General features: G+C 37.7%; 1 protein-coding gene across 7 annotated transcripts in view; it reads left to right on the top strand.

Moving 5' to 3' along the window:
- SCHIP1 (schwannomin interacting protein 1) overlaps window positions 1-21,764 on the top strand; it is a 431,576-nt gene that overhangs the window by 398,466 nt on the left and 11,346 nt on the right. For 4 of the 7 annotated variants that reach the window (XM_063442583.1, XM_063442584.1, XM_063442586.1 and 1 more), the window contains one exon: window positions 19,154-19,272. In XM_063442583.1, coding sequence (XP_063298653.1) covers window positions 19,154-19,272 — 119 coding nt within the window. Of the gene's footprint in view, window positions 1-3,316; window positions 3,609-11,874; window positions 12,130-19,153; window positions 19,277-21,764 lie in introns of those variants that run through there. The other 3 variants (XM_063442589.1, XM_063442587.1, XM_063442590.1) reach the window with 3 other exon arrangements.

Consider the following 21,764-nt stretch of genomic DNA (forward strand, 5'->3'; position numbering starts at 1 on the left):
ACTACCAGAGGCATATTAACCCTGCAATTTGAACACTGCTGCTTAATTTGCAGACAGAGGTTTAGCACCAATACCACTTGATGAAGTTGTCTGAGTGCCTACAGTGTCCTTTTAAACAATGTTGTATGTACCATGGCAGGTACACTTGAATGGAAATGTAAGAGATTGAGTAAATGTCATGCATCTGTAGCCGTGCATAAAGTACACGGAGAAACAGTCTGCAACTAAAGTGTAAAAAAAAAAAGTCTGGACAAGTTTTCAGTTCTTCCCACTCTTAGCATTCCACCATATTCCTGTTATAACCGTATACAATCTCTCTGGTTTGTTTTAACATCTTTTGTGTTTGTTGAATGCTAACAATAGGCCAGTGGAACCAATGGACAAACCGTACTGCAAGGGGCTCAGTCACAGAGCCCTGCTATTGAAAGGATTGTCTAGTCAATGTAGATTATAGCTGATTGGAATGTGTGCAGTTACTGGGCCAGGGCTGTGTGTGAAAGGCTCAAGTGAATTGCTAATTAAATCTGTATACGTAGTGAATGGTGCCAGCTGATTTTCAATGGGCCCTGATATAGCCTAAAACATTACACAAAAATGTTAAACCTTTTAAAAATATATATTTTTATTTCCATTACACATTTCAGCATGCTACTATTCTTAAGTACGGTATGTATATTCTGCCCAGTGCCAGTGCTGTCAGAGGAAACGGGAACTGCAAATGTTACATAGAATTAGAACAAAGCACTGTAAACTGTAGCACAGTGAAGGGGAATGGACACAGTCTGATTACATAATCTAGCTAGTGGCTCTTACAGACTATGGACTGTGCATTTAATTTCTGTGACAATGTCCTCTCTTCTCTTTGCAACTGTGGATTACAACTCTTATTATTCTCAGCCAAAGTTTGGCAAGTTGTGCACAGTGAGAGTTGCACTCTTACCTTGTCTCGGTCTTGAAAGTTGTTAGTGTGCTGCACAAGTTGTGGGCTTGAAAGCCATTTCTGTGTTAGCGGTTACTTACTATGTGATGCTGAGGATAATGTTTGTATACAAGGGCTGTGATATTTTTCTTTACTGCTGTTTTTCTTAACCGTCATTTCTTAATATCATGTTCAGTATTTCGTAAGATATTCGTGAGGACTCAAAAACATACTGTCTAATATTAACATTTGTTTCATTGCAAATTGACTGTGCATGCACATTTGTATATGCTGTATGCTGTGTGTTAATCATTCATAAAAATATACATATAGGAGGACAAAAAAATGCATACAAAATAAACACTTCATTACATCCAATTAATATAAATCACTATATTAAAAGTAATAAATATAATAATACACAGATATAGAATCCATTACTAATAAGATACGATCGTTACATAAATTAAGATAAATATTTGAAATATTTCAATGTATATAATCTATACTAGAAAACATGATAATTTACAACTGGTACACATACTAAGCAACCTGAAATTATAGAGCAGTTTTATATAACAACACCAGACCCCTCGCGATTTCAGCAAAAATACCTTTATCAAGGGCTCCATGTTGACAAACGTCAGCGTCTACCCTTGCTAGGAGTGCGCCTGCAAGGGGATGCTTCAATGCCCCCTTTCTCATTTCAGCCCACCCCACCTTTCTGCCTTACTAAAAGGAGCACTATAGGGTCAGGAACACAAACATATATTTCTAACCCTATAGTGTTAAAACCACCATCTAGGTCCACTGGCCCTCTCTTGCCTCCCTAAATATAGTAAAACCTTACTCGTATTCAAGCCTGAAGCTGCTGGCTCTGCCCCTGTCTGCCTCAGAATAGCAAGCTGTCTGGTGACATCATCAGAAGTGTTATTCTGAGCCAATCACAATGCTTCCCCATAGGATTGGCTGAGACTGTGAGGGAGGCAGATCAGAGGAAGAGCCAGCACAAGTCAAACACAGCCCTGGCCAATCAGGGATTGGATTGAATCAATGAATCTCTATGAGGAAAGTTAAGTGTCTGCATGCAGAGGGAGGAGATACTGATATGTTGTGACGCATACTAGGCAAGACTGAGATAGGAAGCAGCTCTAACAGCTATCTGAGGAGTGGCCAGTGAAGTTATCACTAGGCTGTAATGTAAACACTGCATCTTCTCTGAAAAGACAGTGTTTACAGCAAAAAGCCAGAAGGTAATGATTCTACTCCCCCAGAACAAATGCAATAAGCTCTAGTTGTTCTGGTGACTATAGTTTCCCATTAATGCTTGTCAGTTTTTATTTTTATTATTATTATTGTATCCACCCCTTACTCCTGTGTACGTGTGCGCTCTGAGCCAGTGAGAGCACTCCAGGTAAATGTTTCTCTGTGAAAAAAATTTGATTGGACCTCGCGACGGAAGTAGTGATGTAAGACAGGGCGTAGAAACCAGCGTGGTTTTCTTAAATATAAGCTCATTTGGACAGGGCCCTCTTCATACACTGTTACTGTATATCAACAGAAGTGTTTTGTTAGAAATAAATGTTTCTCTTGTTTACCTATAGTACAGCGCTGCGATATATGTTGGCACTATATAAATAATTGAAATTATAAATAGAAAGGGGGAAGGGAAATTTACTAATGACATTCTATATATATATATATATATATATATATATTTTTTTTTTTTTATTTTTTTTTTTAAATGGGTTGGAGTAAACATTGGATTTTAGTTTTTTTTACGCGTTTTTAATTATTTTATTATTTGAACGGCAAGTAATTTTGGGGAGTTTTTATATAAATTCCCCAGCAATGCTCCTCCCTGATGTACATATATATATATGAAAATTAACCTTACGAACACCAGGGATGATCAATGCTGGGGAATTTATATAGAACTTCCCAAAATTACTTGCCGTTTAAATAATAAAATAATTAAAAACACATACAAAATATTAAATGTTTACTCCAACCCACACACATATATATATATATATATATTGCATTTTAAAGCAGAGTGTATGTGTGTATGTATGTATTTATGCATAAATGCAATAAGTATAATTTTAATGTCCTATAGTTTGATATGATTTTATTTTTTAAGCCACTTCATTACACTGCTAATTTAATTCAGAGCCCTGCATTATTTTTATTTTTATTTTGTTTTCCTGGTACTTTTTGTTTTAATGAGTATACATTTTCCACATCGATACACTGCTTTCATAAGCCTCGGAAGGTCACACCAGCCTCTGAGTGATCCTTTTTCTTTTGTACCCATCACATAATTGGCCAATTGTGTTAGTGATGAGCAAGCCCCCCCTCCTTCTCCTCCCCCCATCTCTGTCCCAACTACATGTTGTTATTAAGCCTCATCGCCCCATTCCCTGAGGAGAACAGCTCTGCTTGGTTTCTGGAGAGAGAGTGAGAGAGAGCATTGCTCTTGCGCAGGTTGAAACGGCAAGAAGCAGCATCCATTTTAATCTGCAGAAAGCCTTTCGCCCTGTAAGGGCGTATTTCTCTTCTCACCCCATTCTCTTCCTCCTCTGCAGTCACTTCTTCCTGCCCTGTACCATTTGTAATCTTCTGCTTTTGCCCTCATCTTGCTGTATGATGTACTGAGATGGTACACCAAGAGAATTGTGCGTACCAGGTAAGCATGCTGGTTTATCTTGCAATATTCATTCCCAGAGAGACAGGGCCTTTGCATTGCTAGCAGTCTGTGGTCTGCTGTGTGTGCTGTAATGTGTATTTTCCCCCCATGTAATATGGACTCTCTGATCATGTTCCCAGTGATATAGATCTGCCTTTTCTGGCATGTATTTCTGTCTGCTATATATCACATGCAGCTCCTATACCTCTCAACACATGCACATTTTTCTTGTTTATGATGTAACTTATCAATGTTAAAATGATGAATTGCTCTCCAGTTCTTAGAACATTGTAATGACCACTAATAGTATGCCACATCAATCCTTTTAATTCCGTTTATTTTATGCAGATTTATTTAGAGGCATTGTCTTAGTGATTGTGTTTAGATTGACATGATTTGGCTGTGTGGTTGCTTAGGAATAGGTGTTATCTGGGCTTTAAAGGCTTGCAAGGCTGGTGTTTCATTCTGAAAATGTCTGTTATACATAAGAAATGTCAGTGTTTAGATCCATTTTGCATTAGTTTGTAATTTTCATTGCCAACTTAATTGCAAAATATTTCAATTTTGTCTCGACGAATGCACGATTGGATTAAATGTGCATTTCATTTGTTTTCTTTTTCTTTCGTTTAATCAAGTTCATTTTGTAATAAAAAAAAATATATACATACTGATTTAAGAATTAAAAATTAACAACATATTTTTGTTGTTGTTTTTTTTTCAATCTACATAGAAAATATGTACTTTGTCGTTTTTATACTATCATTTTAATTCACAGAGTTAAAAGAAAAATATGTATCAAGAAAGACATCCATTTCAATCTAAATCTAAAAAGGCTTGGTTCTCTTAAAATGTAAATTAACTTACCTAGATTTTATGGTAGGCGTGTTGCAATTGTTACATTTTTATTCACAAACAAAATACATTTGTAGATGTAGGGACATGGATATCTAGAAATAGATACAATTAGTAATAATTCAGATATCATTTTTTTTTTCTTAGCCGAAACATGATTTCAGCTGGAGATGCTGAAACAAATTAATCATTACTCTGACATCATTTAAAATGACAACCTGATCTGAAATCCTACAGAACGGTGACACACACACACACACTACCACCACCACCCCAATATGTTACACAGCCATTATAATATAAGTGCAAGGCTTAACAGCCTTCTAATAATGATTTATTTATTAAGAACACATATTCAAGAACTCTTGAAGCAATACTGGTAGAGATTTTTTTTTTGGCTTAACATTTGAATTCACTTTGAATTCCCCGAAATTCTCTCTTTAGTAATTAACCCGGTAAATGTGTTAAGCTCCAGAAAAAGTGTGCAAGATTTGGATACCAAAGACCGGTTGTCTCTCCAAGTGATGGAAATTTTCTGTATTTAAGATGTAATATATAGATTATTTTTTTTACTTGCTTAGGAGAATGTAAGTGTAAATGAATGCTGTGCTATGTTCCTGGGATACATTTTCACTGGATCAGTGTGTGAATGTAATGGTAAATAAATGTGGTTGCTCATTGTGTTTGAATGTGGAACATCAGTGATTTGAATGCAGGAATGTATTTGCACCTTCCCCTCTGCTTGTCACTGTCTAAATTCTCCTCCTGCCTCATATTCTTCTTCTTCTAATTCCCATGGTGGTTGACCACTCCCTCAGCATTGTATAGCACATTCCATTCATGGTCCCTCCATTTTCTAGTCTTTGGCAACAGGTGAGTCCTCCCCTTTAGTGCAACTACTGGAGTGTGAGGAAGTGTTGTACCTCAGCTAGTTCTCCCTGTTTCTGTCTTTAAAATGGTGTTTAAAATGTCCTTCTTTCCAGCACAGTGGCAGTCTTACCAGGACTGGCCACTCCCCGCCCTGTACGACCTCGTTGGCTGAGATAATCACATTTTCCAATAGAAAAGAATTGTGAGGCTATTGCGCATGCGCAGCAAACGCCACACTACTTTTTTCTGAAAAGGCAGTGTTTACATTAAAACGGCCACAGGGAAATGCTGTAGTTGTTCTGGTGATTATACTTTCCCTTTAATTCAACTCGGCTCTGTTTTGGAGTCTTGAGAAGCCACATGGCTTTCCTCCCATGTGTATGCAGTCACGGTTAAAAGGAAACTATAGTGGTACCCCAGCATACCCTTTCCTGGACCAGTATGTCATAGCTTAACTCCCACGTATACATGGTAACACAATCCCTGCTAGAACAACATGGAGCAGTTAGACTTTAGCTCTAAGATGTGGAGTGCTCTTCTTGCTGTGGCATATCACACTTAATTTGCAGGAAGGTAGGCTACACACAGTGAGTTTAGGGAAAATTAAATTTTGTTTAAAACCTAATAAATGCAAATCATTTTTTTTTTATTTTAATTGCCTTATTGAAGTGCATTAAAAATGTGCATTTTTGTTTTTAAAACCTAGACATTCTCTTTAGATATTTTTATCCATGCGGTTTATGAAAGATCTCACAGTAAATGAGGCCATTTTACGCATTTGTCATGTTTTGGCATTAAATGTCAATTTTCAAAGTCTTGATCACAATGATAAATCAGTGTATTTATGTTCTACACCTTCGTCCATTTTCTGAATACTACACCATCTTTCCATTACCAAAACCTCACAAAGAGGCAGCCACATTTATTTTCTGTAATTTGTATTTGGTTAAACATTATGGGGGCTGTTTTATGAGTATATACAGCTGTCTGTTTAAAACCATAATAGTCTGTGTGACCTTTTGTCCTGCCAAAGGGGTCAGCTGGTTTATTTTTTTGCAGTTGAGAGTTTCAAAAGATCAACCTTTAAAACAAGCATGAGGCACTTTAGTGGTTTGGAGAAATTATTATTATTATTATTATTATTGCCATTTATATAGCGCCAACAGATTCCGTTTTACAATATTATAAGGGGGGGGGAGGGAGGGGGATTTAACTATCAATAGGAAAATTACAAGAAAACTTGCATGAACGATAGGTTGAAGAGGACCCTGCTCAAATGAGCTTACAGTCCATAGGATGATGACTTATACAGAGTACAGGTTAACTTGGTTTGGCTGACATACTCAAACAGTTGTTTTTGAGAATCCTGCAAGCAAGTTTACAATCTAGAGCAGAATGAGACTGGGAAGGTATAACTAGGGGTGTGTACAGGAGACCAGCAATGTCGGCGAGCGAATTGGTGGCTAGTTAAGGAGAAATGTCTGATATGAGGGGTCTATAGGATCAATTTATTAAACTCCTTATTAAAGTGATACATTTTTATGAAGAATTTAAAAGTGATAAAGGAGGGACCATTGGTGTTCTGTTGGTAATTACCGGTAGTCCAAAAGGCATGGTCCATGCTGGGATTGGATAGAAATGGCAAAGAACCTTTGTGAGAAAAGCGAACTGCTCAGGTAGGAGAGTCCCCACCTATTGGGCTATCACACTATACCAGTATGATGGGACCTGAGCTGGCTATGGCAAATCAACTTTTTTTATTGATCTTCATCTGTACAACAAACACACAAAAGCAACTTATCTGTGCCCTTGCTAAAAGTATAACCTGCTGTAAGAGCTGCACCCCAACGGGCTAACGTATAAATTTTGACTTGGATATTTCAGGGTAATTCACTAAAGGAAGAATGCACAGTGAATTTAAAGTTTACATTCAAAATAGTAGAGCTGGAAAAATTCTCTGTCGGTTGTACTTTCAGTTCGGCTGCTTTGCCTTTACATCTAAAATTCACTTTGAATTCTTCCTTAAGTAAATAACCCTGGTTTTGTTGTATTATTCACTTAATCCTCTAGTGTTCCAACATGTATTTATTCCTGCAGCCTGCATGCTGAAAGTGTGTTTTCAGAATAACATTAAAAGAACTACAGGGTATCTATTAGTTAAAGGGACACTATAGTCAGCAGAACAACTGCAGCTTAAAGGGACACTGTAGGCACCCAGATCACTTCAGCTCATTGAAGTGGTCTTGGTTCTGTGTCTCTTTTGCATCTAGACATCGGCGCTGAGATAAGGTAAGTAAGTAGAGGATTTTTAACACTTTATTTACCGGGGGGGGGGGAGGGGAGTGGTGCAAGGAATGGGGGAGGCAGAGGGATCGGTAGTGCCAGGAATACGGCTTTGTATTCCCGGCACTACAGTATCCCGTTAATGTCGTTGTTCTGGTGTGTACAGTATGTCACTGCAGACATTTTAATGTTGGTTTAGCTGAGATCATCAACTTTGATCTCAGTCAAGGAGGGGAGACTGGACCAGCCGTGAGGAAACTCGTGCTGCGGCACTGGAAAAAGGTGAGTAAAATTACTTTTTTTTTTAAAGGGGCACAAAGGGGGGACGGAAGTTAAACAGCTATTTAAACTTAAAGTGTCAGGAAGTGTGTATTCCTAAAACTATAGTGTTCATTTAAAGACCTATAGTTACATACCTCCCAATTGTCCTTGGTTAGAAGGGACAGTTCTTATTTTAGGCCCATATCCCTCTTTTATAGGAGCCTCATACTGTTGAAGATAAAGGCAATTCTGAACCAAAACAAAACCTAGAATTTGCGGGGTTTTTTGTTTGTATTTGTTCCACAGTCACTTAAGGGATTCTTTTCAAGTGCCCCCCTTGCATATTTTTATATATTATTATTTATTGTTTTTTAGAAGACAAGCCGGGCTTTCTTTTAACATAGCATATGTATAGCTAGCACCATATGAAGTGTAAATAAAATGTTAAAAGTGGGGAAAATGTCTAAATACGTAGTCTATTATGTTGCCATTAACACCAACCTTCTCCTACTTTTTCATTAGCAAACTATACATGAATCCTGTATTATCTAATCAGTTAAGTTGATTTTAGGGTTTCTACACACCCAAATAGCTTGCTCTGCATCCTCATCGTATGTGGCGTAATACATCTAGATATTGCAGCCATGTAAAGTAACACTAAACAGAGATTTATTTTGTTACAGTTACACTTTAAAGGGACACTATAGTCACCCAGACCACTTCAGCTCAATTATGTGGTCTGGGTGCCAGGTCCCTCATGTTTTAACCCTTCAGATGCAAACATAGCAGTTTCAGAGAAACTGCTATGTTTACATTTGGGGTTAAGCCAGCCTCTAGTGGCTGTCTTCCGGACAGCCACTAGAGGCACATCTGCGATGCTGGAGGCATATTATGCCTTCATCCTCCATCGTGCAGAGCATCCATAGGAAAGCATTGAGAAATGCTTTCCTATGGACACTTTGAATGCGCGCGCGGCACTTGCCGCGCATGCGCATTCAGCTCCGCTGCCGTCGGACGGGGGAGCTGGCATCGGCGGGGGAGGAGAGATCACCAGTGCCGAGGGAGCCCAGCGCTGGAATAAGGTAAGCTGCTGAAGGGGTTTTAACCTTCAGCGCCACGGTGGGGGGGGGGGGGGGGGACCCTGAGGGTGGGGGCACCCTCAGCGCACTATAGTGTCAGGAAAACCGCTTTGTTTTCCTGACACTATAGTGATCCTTTAAGCTTAGAGTAGTGACAAGCTGACAAATGTATAGGCGTTGTAAAACATGGCTTACCTGTTTGAATGCCAGTATAATTATTTTAAATATTGATGTTTGTACTCTGTCAAATTAAGACACGAGACTCTGGTTTATTCGCTAAATTGACATTTGTGAAGAGGAATGCAAATTTCAGGCCAAACTAGCTTAGTGGGACCTGATGGAGCTAATATGAAATACTGTTTTCAGGTCTGTTGTCATTTTTCCAAAATTCCAGGTTTATCAAATGTACTCTGTGTTTTTGAAACCCATATCCATATATGGGCTACATTTCAAGGATTACTTTTAAGTAAAAACTGACAGATATCACTTTCCATGATTTTCTTCACTTCTCCCATAACCTCTCTATAATGGGCTTCTGTGATATAATTATTCAGTACACGGAGTGTCATTGTATTTAGAATGTTACATGTCTGTAGATTATTAAACCCCTCTTATTTTGGGAGATACGTTTACCTTTAAGTTCTCCACAGCCCTGGGCATTCTGAATATTGCCAACATGACCCATTGGCCGCAACAAAGGGACAATTACAGAATATTTTTTTTTTCTCTGCGATGCATTGAGAGCAAAGAAAGGGGCAATAAAGTATGAAATTGCTTGTAAAATCATATTATGGTAACCCATTAAAATCCAGTTAAGATATCAAACATTCCGGAACTCTTCCGCTTTCTTTATTTAAAAATATATATTTTTTAATTCTGTACAGTTTATCCAGGACAAAGCTTATTGGATACAGAATGAAATGTGAACTTATCATGGCTAGTTAGGGTAAGTTTTATACATTTAGAAAACTAAAGGGGGATTAAACAGCTGAATAATAGTGCTATCTTTGAGTTTCCTAATCCAGCCTGATCATTATCAGCCATTTTGTCTTCCAACTTGACCAAGCAGTGGAGATTACACAAGGTTAAGGGTATGCCTGTAGTCGGCGGTCGTGTCTAGATTAGGCATTCACACATGATTTTATTAATAAATAAAGAGGTGAAGCTGAATGGTAGGTAAATATAGCGTAATATGCAAATTAGATTTTCTCTTGTTCTAAGTCTGGGATCTAGTGTGATACTCTGTGGTTAATCAATGAAAACGTAAAAGTTCTAGAGGGCCTCACTAGAAAACACAGTTCTTTAGAAGCTTTGTTTTCTGTAAACCGTACAGGGTGGTGGCAGCATTTGAGATCTGCTGTTGTAGCTCTTGCTTCTCCAATCAGTTGGCTGTGCTTTGTCTAATGGACACTTTGCCTTGTATAGTCAATACAATTCACAGGGTTCATTCAATGGCAACCAAAATCTTTTGTCCATAATACTTATTCCGCCTGCACCTATGCATTTTGCCGAGAGGGAGGAAAGAGAGTTGCTCCCCTGAGTACTCTTTGTCATCACTAAAAGGTGATAATCAATAAGGTAATTTATAAGCAATTTTTTTATGGTGAAATAAAAATATATTCCCTCCCCTCCCCTCCCATTTTGGTTTTCCAAATCAATATTTATTCATGCCCTGATTTACATTATTTTTTATTTAAAAGCCTTTACTATAAATAGTTATTGTAGTTTCTTGTTCTTTAGTACATTTATTTGTCACCTTGTCTTAGCTTGTTATATATTATATATCATGGATTATTCTGTGTCTTTCTGCTGTTTATTATAAAGAGTCTTATACAACACTGCAATTATAGTTATGAGCCCTTTTTTGTTTTGTTTGTCGTTTGTTGAGAGAGTGCGGACATCCTCGTTAACAGGAAGGTGTGTTTTATGCTCTCACCATTGTTTACATACCTTGTATTTGTCCATTTACCGATGGGTTTGAGGTCAAACTGCATACATATTAAAGCACTTACTGGCATAATAAAAGAGAAGAGGAATGGGGATGACACATGCTGTATGAGTAACTAACATGATGTAATATAGTGAAATCATCCAAAATGCTAGTACAGAAATGACGAGATCCCATCAGTGGGATTACGCATGTATTATCAATCTGTTCACATTACATTTATTATCCAGTGCTATGAAATGTAATCACACTCAAGAAAGACGATCTTTTTGAGGACTATCCTAGAAAAAAACAAACCACCTTCAAATGTCACATAATACGCTGTAATAAAAAGCCCACTGGAAAGGGTTCCATCTTATGTTCTCTGCAAACTGCGGTTTCAGAGCCATTAGTTGTTAGAGAATATAATTGTTCTTGCTCTGACAAAATTCCAACAATCGATATTTATCTGTTCAGTGTCAGCCGCCTGAAGTTTTACCATTTACTTCTTATATTAGGTGACCGCAAATGATATGAGCCCGCAAACCATTTAAACTAGAATTTAGGATTTTTGTTGATTCTCTGGGAATATTGTCAGGGAACCACGATGGATGGAGAGAGCTAATGCTGTAGAGTAGATATATGCATTACAATTCCTTTTTCATGCCTCACAAACACAATTTTGATAAATATATGGATAAGTAAACATAATATTAACATTACTGTGAAGTGACTGTTCCCCTTTAATCAATAACTTTTATCAACATGTGATCTCTGTGTTACTGACATTTTCCATGGTTTGGATTCTAAATAGAATGCTAAGCATCCAGGTGCTATATTTGAATTGTTCTGGAAAAGCCAACTATCTTATCTGTATGGGCTTAGCATTCCTCAGAAGAGTTGGGGCCAACATTATTTTGACAGGCCTAAGTGCTGTGTGCAGGAGTTAGATCTGAAAAGCAGAAAGGAACAGATGTCTTCACTTGCATGTGAGAAGAACAAACAGACAACGGCCTGTTTGAGGAGAAAACTCAAACACTTGGGCAGTGTCAGAGTGGACCTGCCATTATGGTGAATCAATCTCTTTGGCGTAGGTTAGTGAATCTAAAAGGAGGGGACCCCTGAGAGTTCTTGAAGTTTAATATCTCTGAAGTCTGCAGACGGCTAAATAATGAATCTGAGCAGTAAAAGAAAGGATGTGATCATCCAGAAAATATCTGCATTGAAATTCGCGGAGAGCTCTAAAAAGGTAGGAGACTGAGCTCAGAGAAGAATAGTGCTCTGTTTACATAGCTATATTCGATGCAACGTGAATAAACCACTTGTGAATTATTTCCCACCTACCTATGCTTCGGTAGGTACTGGAGAGACCAATGCCGCTGTATATAGGAGTCAGATTTTAAATGATACAATTCTAAGAAATCCTAAAACATATGTTATGGCTAAGTGCACTACAATGAGTTAAAGCTTAGATGTACAACCTTTAGCGATTGGAAAGTAATCCAGCTGCGGCTTTCCCTGCAGCAGGATTATATTAATTGCTTCAAAATAGACAGCACGCACTCAGTTGGAAGATAACTAAGAGGATTAATGTTTTGTTTTGTCTTCTCCTTCCTTCTACATTCTTAATGCTAATATTTATTTGTTTCAGATTTTAATTATTTTGTTTTTCAAAGCAGATTTCCTTTTCCGATATCATGTTCACGCACGGTGTTATACCGGAGATGCATATAGCTTAATAAAAAAAATTTAAAAAAAGAGAGAGGAAATGCTATTCGTGGATTATGGTCCTTGCTTGTAGTTAATCTTCTTACACCAGATTAGATTCCATTTTCCCTTTAATTGTCAAATTATTTATCCTGTGAATTTTTCCGATTTTTATAAATGGGCATGAAGTCACAAAGAAAATGATATCCCCCAAATGAACACAAAGTCAGGTTTGAAAGTTAACATATTCAAGAGCCCTTGCCATATTTTTGCTTAGTTAATATATGTTTACATTTTGTTGCCTAGGAGACAGAGAATCATTTGACAGTAGAAAGATACAAGTTCTGCAGTGATGATTATTTATTTATTTATTTATTTTATTTTTTTTAAATAAAGTAATAAGGCCAAATACGTATTTGTTGTCTTTAATAATAAAATATATACTATCCAAAATCAAATAATTGCTAATTGTTGCCATCTTTTGTTAAGGCTTCACACCCCAAACCTATAGCTCCTAGATATGTTTCTTATGTTGGTATCTAACTTTTTATTGAATATTTTGTAAAGAAGAAATATGGATATTTTTCTCTGCCTTTTGATTATGGTAAACGCTGATTCTTTAAAGGGGAACCATCAATTTTATGAAAACAAAAACTGAATAAAATATTAAATTCTAAACGTGCATTAACTTTTTTCATATGATCTGTTTACTTTTACGTATTCATGAAAGATTTAGTAATTGACATCACAATCCACTGGAGCGCATATTGCACCAGGGGAGAAATAAACATTGTTTCTGTTTACTATGTTCAGTGGGAGAAAAAGGCAGAGCTTATAACAATGATAGACCAAGCATTGTGTTGATTTGTACATTTAACGCACCTTAGAAATATATTTGTTAAATTTATAGGAGATAATTAAATATATAAACCTCTTGGAAAGTTGCAGTTTCCTTTCTAAAGGAGAACTTGAGGCACAGAGGGAGCTTTAATGCATGTTAAGAGGGCCGGCCATGCTGAAGACAATAACTAATATTTAGTCAGTTCGCTATTAGAATTTTAGGTGAACAGCACTAGAGATATGAATTACATATGTAGAAGGAGAGAGCGATATCCAAAGATGTATATCTTAAAATAAAAAGGACACAACAATAGTGCAATATGTAATTACAATAGTGCAGATACTGTGTAGAACTTTAGGTGGAACAATCCTAAAGTTCTGCACACTAGAGCAGGTCATTGCTCTAGGAGATGTAAGTAGGTTTTATCGTTTTTCCATTATTGTTACCCTACATACTAGACTATTGGGTTTATTTTCTTCTCTTTATATATGATGAGTCAAGCAGTGCTGATATCTACAAAGAGATCCTTAGACAGGGATTATTCCGTCCAGGCTCAAGAAATAGAGCTTATATAGCTCTATAAAGTGTGAGTGTTCCTATGGCACTATACAAATATCTGCACTATTGTAATTACATATTGCACTATTATTGTGTCCTTTTAGTTTGAGATATAGATCTTTGGATTTCGCGCTCTCCTTCTATGTATGTAATTTATATCTCAAGCGCTGTTTACATAACTGTCTTTATTTGTTTTGATTTGTTTTTCACAAGGGTGAGGGAACGCCTTGTTTGTGAATTGCAGCTAATATCAGATAGAGAGCACTCGTCTTTGTTTTATTGTATTCGCCATTAGTATGTGCTGTTAGTTGGCCTTCTATTTTAAGTAAAACTCTGTTTCTTTTTACACTTGCATTAATGTCAATTGTATGTCTCATCACAGGCAGGGTCTAAAGTGAGAATTGTTTGGCCTTAAATTGCAAATACCAGAGGATCCAAACTTCAAGCCTAGTTGATTTGGAGTTTTTTGGGGGTTTTTTTCTTCTCTATGTGGCTGTATTTACTTTAAATTTGAATTCACCCTGAATTCTTGAAAGTTATTACTTTAGTAAATAACCTTGAAAAACAGATATTTGGAGCGCGGCTCACAGTGCATCTCAGGAAGATGTCAAGGAATCCTCAGTGCTTAAGTAAGCATTACAGTGTGACTATTGACACCATCCTGAATTTGGGCCATACCCATAAGCTACTATAGTGGAGAATAATTAACTTTTACACTTGCTACACTCAAACAGCCAGGATATGTCTTTGCAGATGCCCGTGCATGCATGTGTGCTCTTGCAAACCCATGGGGTAATTACATCACCTTGAACATAGAAGTGCTGCAGACGTAAATATGTTATATACTTGCCTACACTGCACTGCACATGCTTCATTAGTATTTACTGGAGTGGGAAAGCAAGGTTTGGTCATTTCCAGAGAAGTGACAGATCTGATTTATTCTTCACATTTGCTTGAACTTCAGTTAGCATTTTGCCTAGCAGAGGGGTTCATAGACGGCCATTGCATTTAGGAGACTTACAGAAGATCAAAAGTGATATTTCTTGAGAGTTGGGAAAAATGTAAATCAGTAAATAGCTTTTTTACAGAAAAAATAAAATCTGAAAATGGTAGTCCTCGCAGTGCACTTACCACACTACAGCCAGTTCCTGTGTATGAGTCCCTTTAATCTTCTAAATATTGTACATCAGACATTCTGTATGTGAAAACATACATGTTTTGGTTCACTTCACTGCTCAGGTAAAAAAAAAAAAAAAAAAAAACACTGTTTAGTAGACATACCTCAAATTAAAACTTGCATGCATTTAGTTATGCATTATTTTCATTGGGGGTATTACTAAAAACAGTTTGTAAAAACATGCAGTTCTCTTGTCTGCTGCCTTTGCAAGCCCTCCTCTTCTAACCCTGCCCAGACTTTCTGTGTCTGTCCAATCACAGACTTCCCAATGCAGCTCAATGAGAAGTCTTTGCAAGGTAGGTGCTCTAAGCAATTGCTGCCTCTTGAGTTTAGCTCCACCGAGCTAACAAAACCAGGAAGTAAAACAAAATTTTACTAATATTTTATGCAACTAAATGTAGTTTAGATCCTAAATAATGTATTCCATTTGCACAGACTGTTTGCTAAACACATTTGTTTATTGTTGACATTTTACTGCATTATTGTTGAGTAACTCTGTTATGCACTCAGATACACCGACAATATGAAGCTCCTGAAAAAGAGGGACATTACAATGGAAAAGGAAAATAAGGAAAAGGGTATTTGGGTCTAAAATAAGGACTGTACCTCCTAAATAGGGACACTTGGAAGATATGCTAACATTTTACTGCCAGATAAAAACACCTTCTGCTAGCCCTGGGATTATTAATTGTAGATGGAATTAATAGAAACATCTCCTGTCAGTAAATCATCAGTAACATAAGGAAATTAATGTGCATGTTTTTATCGGAATAAATATATAAAGATATCTGTATTTTGTCTGCATGACCTTTTTAAGACAACATTTCTGCCACTTTTATGCCCATACAGCAATCTTAAATTATGTTAAAGGGAAACTATAGTCACCTGAACAACTTTAGCTTAATGAAGCAGTTTTGGTGTATAGAACATGTCCCTGTAGCCTCACTGCTCAATCATCTGCCATTTAGGAGTTAAATCCCTTTGTTTATTAACCCTAGTCACACCTCCCTGCATGTGACTTGTACAGCCTTCCATAAACACTTCCTGTAAAGAGAGCCCTATTTAGGCTTTCTTTATTGCAAGTTCTGTTTAATTAAGATTTTCTTATCCCCTGCTATGTTAATAGCTTGCTAGACCCTGCAAGAGACTCCAGTATGTGATTACAAGTTCAATTTAGAGATTGAGATACAATTATTTAAGGTAAATTACATCTGTTTGAAAGTGAAACCAGTTCTTTTTTCATGCAGGCTCTGTCAATCATAGTCAGGGGAGGTGTGGCTAGGGCTGCATAAACAGAAACAAAGTGATTTAACTCCTAAATGGCAGTGAATTGAGCAGTGAAATTGCAGGGGAATGATCTATGCACTAAAACTGCTTTATTTAGCTAAAGTAATTTAGGTGACTATAGTGTTCCTTTAAGGAGGGAGGAGTGTTTTTTCGTTTTTTGTTGCATGGTGTAGAATTTGTGAATTACTTTTATTAATTAAGATTTATTCTTATCCATCATCATTGTTGTTGCAGCAGTGTGATAGTTGGTAAGTATCAATATAAGGGGTTACGATACTGATTTAGGTGTGACTTCTTAAACAATCTCAGAGCCTAGGCTTAACAAGCTGGGTGGGGGGCTTCAAGTGCAGTTTTCATTTAGCCTGGCAGGGTCTTGGTGGTGATCAAAATGTCAGCTTTGGATTTCAGGCTAATTTTAGTAAATACTCAAAGTGGCAGTTTTCAGGTTTTCATCTGAGAATGATCACACTTAAGGTCCACTCACAGTTTAACAAATAACATCACTGTGAACAGCAGAAGAGCACATTAGGCCTACACAAACAGAACCCACGGTAGCACTTCTACAGTTGATGAACCATAACACCAGTGATCCTGGCTAGCTATAACCGTAGAATACGCAGCTGTTAACACAGCTCCTGTGTTCTCATGAATGTGAGTTTGGGCCCATCAAACCGATCTGATTACATAGATCGCTTAATGGTATTGCATTCCACATCAGATGGTCACAGAAACGGGTCCCTGGTGGTATATATAATAAAATGCCCACCAGGCTCAGCATTAGAGCAGTTGCAGACCAGACCTCTTTGGCAAGGTGCAGAAACCCCATATCGCTTAATTTGGCATGTCACAGAATACCTTATTCAACCTCTGGATTAGTATTGTGGGAATTGTAAGTACTAGTATCTGATTATTTTAGTTTTTTAACGTTTATTTTTCATAATTTTTTTTCTTTTTCTAATGAACGGCAGTGATCTTAAAGGGTTGCTCTAAGAATCATAACTATGACATCCCTGGCTAAATACTCTGGTAATGTGGCAAACCGTTTATCAACGGTTTGCACCCTTACCTGGGTCTCTGCCGGTCCGGTCCTGATGCAGTGACGTGAGACAGATATTCTTAATATACATGTACAAAATAGGTTCAACATTTGTGAGAAAAGCACTCATAATGTATTGAGATTACAGAAAAGCAAGCATTGTTTCTACCTGTTGTAAGTTCTTTGTAAAATAAAACCCTTATATAAACATGTGATCAATTAAGAGGGCATACTCAATAATTATGTGACCTTAGTTAACCCAGCCATCGTAGTGTTCAAGGTCAGACATGGATGATTGAAATGGAATGCATGTAAAATAGAGTGTGAGTAGCTGCCATATTGTAATCATTTTCAACTGGGAATTCTCATAAGAATTACTAACATAATTATTACGAACATTATTATTACAAACTGCATTAAAAAAATGGAAACGTATACACATATATATTGCATTTTGAAACTTGCTAGGGCTGAATTCTGAACACCAGAAATAAAGACGATATCAAATGTGCAGATCTTACAGGTCTCATATCAAGACACGATTCAGAAAATGTATTTTCAGGGAATATTGCACCAAACTGTGTCATTAGACATTTGATTCCATCGTTAATTGAAAAGATCGGAATACTGCTTATAGTTGTTGGTGAAACTCAGGCAATATGTTGGGTTTCTTCTTGTAGTCTCCTTCCCTGAACCCCAAGTGCATTATAGGAACACTCTAAACACCATACGCCCGCAGGTGAGAACCAGGTTAAGTTGTCAAACCATAATAAAATAATTAGCCATCTTACCGTGAGATCAGCTCCCATGGACTGTGTTGGATGGTCATCTACAATTAGAGATTTTTTATTTTTTTTTGTCCATCCAGTGGCAAATAAGTTTTAAAAAGCCCTTTAAACATACCTAATTCCAGCACCAAAGTCTCTTGGCGCTGGCTTGCATTCCCCCTCTGACGATGGGAGCAACTAATGCGCATGTGTGGCAAAATCAATGACTCGATGCTTCCCTAAGGGGTTTTAGAAGACGTTGAATATCTTCACGACTAGCGTGAGAACATCCACATTTGTTTTCTGGAGTTAAACTCCATAAAAGGCAAGGAAGCGCAGCGACTAACTGTCTGGAAGAGAGCCACTAGAGGCTGGCTAAACCCTCTCTGAAACTGCAATGTTTGCCGCTGAATGGCCAAAAGGACAGGGGTAGTGCACCCAAAACACTTCAAAGAGATGAAGTGGTCTGGGTGCCTATAGTGTCCCTTTAACGGAAATTCAGACTTAAAGCAGTTAATCTTTAATAGGTAAAGTCAATGTAATGTAAATGTTTTTATTTAACCAGGAAATGGAAATCTTACATTATTGCTAGTTTCCTGGGGTATTTGACAAATTCAGTTCTGTAGTTTTGCAGTGTTGCCATCAGACGGGGTGAAAATAAATGGCGGCCAATTGTGATTACAAAATGTATAGCTTTCAGTTTAGCTACAGAAACTTTAATTTTGACTGCATGTATTAAAACGATAACTTCTCCTTCCAACTTGGCTCATTAAAAACAGTCTACAGTGTCGTAATCTTGCTTAAATAAACTTTCACACATAGCCTTTATCAACCAATGTCACACTGATCACAATGATATTATTGCTCTAATCTTTTGTTTTTCTTTGTTCTTTGCATTAGGCTCAGAAGAATGAAAGGGAATCAATACGACAGAAGCTGGCACTTGGAAGTTTTTTTGATGATGGACCTGGACTATATACCAGTTGTAGCAAAAGTGGGAAGCCAAGTCTTTCATCCAGGTAAGTGTGCGCCCACTATAGCATTAATTCTAGTTACTTGGCAAGCATAGTACAGTATTGTGAGGTTTGTTATTGCTGTGGTAAAATAAATCTACACAAAGACTGAACTTGATGGGCGCAAGTATTTTCTCAGCCTATGTAAGTGTGTGTGTGTGTGTGTGTGTAGCTTGCAGGGTGTGTTGCAGCCACAAATAAAAAAGAAATGTGTGCAAAAAGACCAAGACAAAGGCCAGTAGCAAAAAAGTTTTAACATTTTGACTTGTTTTTTTATTTTTTAATCTTTAGGTGTAATTTATGTCTTTCACTAGATTTCTTATACTGCTTTAAAGGATCAGTATGGTGTCAGAAATACAAACATGCATTACTGACACTCTAGTGCTGGAATGCAGCATTTAGGTACCTGGGCCCCCCTCTCTCCGGAGATTAAAGGCGATTTTGCTCAACTTGTCTCCCATGCCATGCTGGTCTTGCCATAACCAATCCAATGTTTTCCCATAGGAATGCATTGTGAGGAGGCAAAATGCTGTGCTGCACCAATCAGCATCTCCTCATAGAGATGCATAGTCAGTGCATCTCTATGGGGATCGTTCAGCGTCTACATGCAAAACGTGAAGTCGCTGAATGCCAGTGCTGCACACTGTTCTAGGAAACACCTCTAGTGGCCGTCTGAGTGATTGCCACTAGAGGTGCTAAAATTGCAGGGACAGGTTATAGACCCCAGAATCTCTGTATTAAGCTGTAGCGGTTCTGGTGACTATAGTGTCCTTTTAAGTTCAGTAAATGCTGACAAGTTATTTGTGTTTAGCTTGTACACAAAATTGCCTCAGTTCTGCCTTTTCTAGTAGAGGCCACACACTATCAAGCTTTAATATTTTCCAGACTGTAGGTCACTGTTTGATAACACTGGATGCATGTACATGTAAAGAGATAATATAATGTCTACCCAATTTTCTTGCTTTATTACTGGCCTGTAATGAAAAATATTTGGCTAGTTTTTACAATTCAAATTCCAATCCCAGGAATGCACAAGGTTATTGCCACTTCCAAGTATATATGTATATATTATTAATGTGCATCGCACCGGCAATAGTCATATGCATGTACATAACCAAATCCAGTGTTATAAGTGGAATCAGATCCGTCCCTAGTGCTACTGGACTTCTCCGGTTTCTTTACAGAAATGTATTTTTGCATATCCAAAGCATGATTTCACTGGTCTGTGACTGTCACCTGAGAAAACATTAACTAGCTGCAAGTTCAAACATGGTAAAACAGCAGGACTCCAAATGTCTTAAGGGAACACAAGCCTTTGTTACTGCTCTGGCAGGTGCACAATCACTCAGACACTCTGTGGAGATACATTGCTTATGACTTAACGGTCATGGGAAGGTTTGTAGTCCTAAAGCTGAAAATGGAGTCACACACTCAATGAATAGAAGCTGGAGGTGATGAGTGAGCATAATTAAAGGGGTAGTTGGAACAAGTGACAATATATAAAATATATGGTTGTTGGAACAAGTGAAACACATGATATTACAGAATGACAAATGCTGGTGCCAGAATTTACCATGCTCTTACAACATTAAAACCACTGACTGGTGAAGTAAATAACATTGATTATATTGATACAGTCACATCTGTCAAGGGGTGGGATATATAAGGCAACAAGGAATCAGTCAGTTATTGAATTTCATGTTTTTGGAAGTAGGAAAAATGGGCAAGCGAAAAGATCTGAGTGACTTTGACTGAGTCACAGTATGTCTGAAATGGCAAGTCTTGTGAGATGTTCCCGTTATGCAGTGGTTAGTACCTACCAGAAGTGATACAAGAAAGGACAACCAGTGTAACAGCATCATGGTCATGGGCGCCCAATTCTCATTGATGTACGTGTTGAGGTTGAGCGAAGGCTAGCCCACTGGTTCAATTACACAGAAGAGCTACTGTAGCTCAAATTGCTGAAAAACATAATACTGATAGAACACACAGAGCATCACAGTTTGTTGTGTAGCTGCTGACTGGTCAGAGTGTCCATGATGACCCCTGTCCACTGCCATAAGTGCCTATAATTTAGGACATGAGCATCAGAACTGTACATTGGAGCAGTGGAAGAAGGTTTCCAGGTATTATGAATCATGATCTCTTTTAGACCAGGTGGATGGCCGGGTACGAGAAAAAGAACCTATTATTTTGTAGTATTGGCACTGGGAACTGGAGGTGATGAAAAATAACACACAAGATAAAATGTAAAGACCCCAGTCATAAGAAGAATGATCCAAGGCCAACATATTTTGAAGTCCTCTTGTTAGGGAGGAAACTGCCCTGCGTCATCTATTTAGTCACTCCGGATTTTATGCAAATTACTGCAGTATGACTGTCCGTATGTGCGTGTATATGAGAAAACAGGGCGCTGGCTGCACTCACCTGAATATGCATAAATAGGGTGCTGCTGGGAGCCAATTATAGCCAGTTATAGGAGGTATGTTATGTAGACC

The sequence above is a fragment of the Pelobates fuscus genome, chromosome 2 (assembly GCF_036172605.1).
Source record: "Pelobates fuscus isolate aPelFus1 chromosome 2, aPelFus1.pri, whole genome shotgun sequence".
Taxonomy (NCBI): Eukaryota; Metazoa; Chordata; class Amphibia; order Anura; family Pelobatidae; genus Pelobates; species Pelobates fuscus.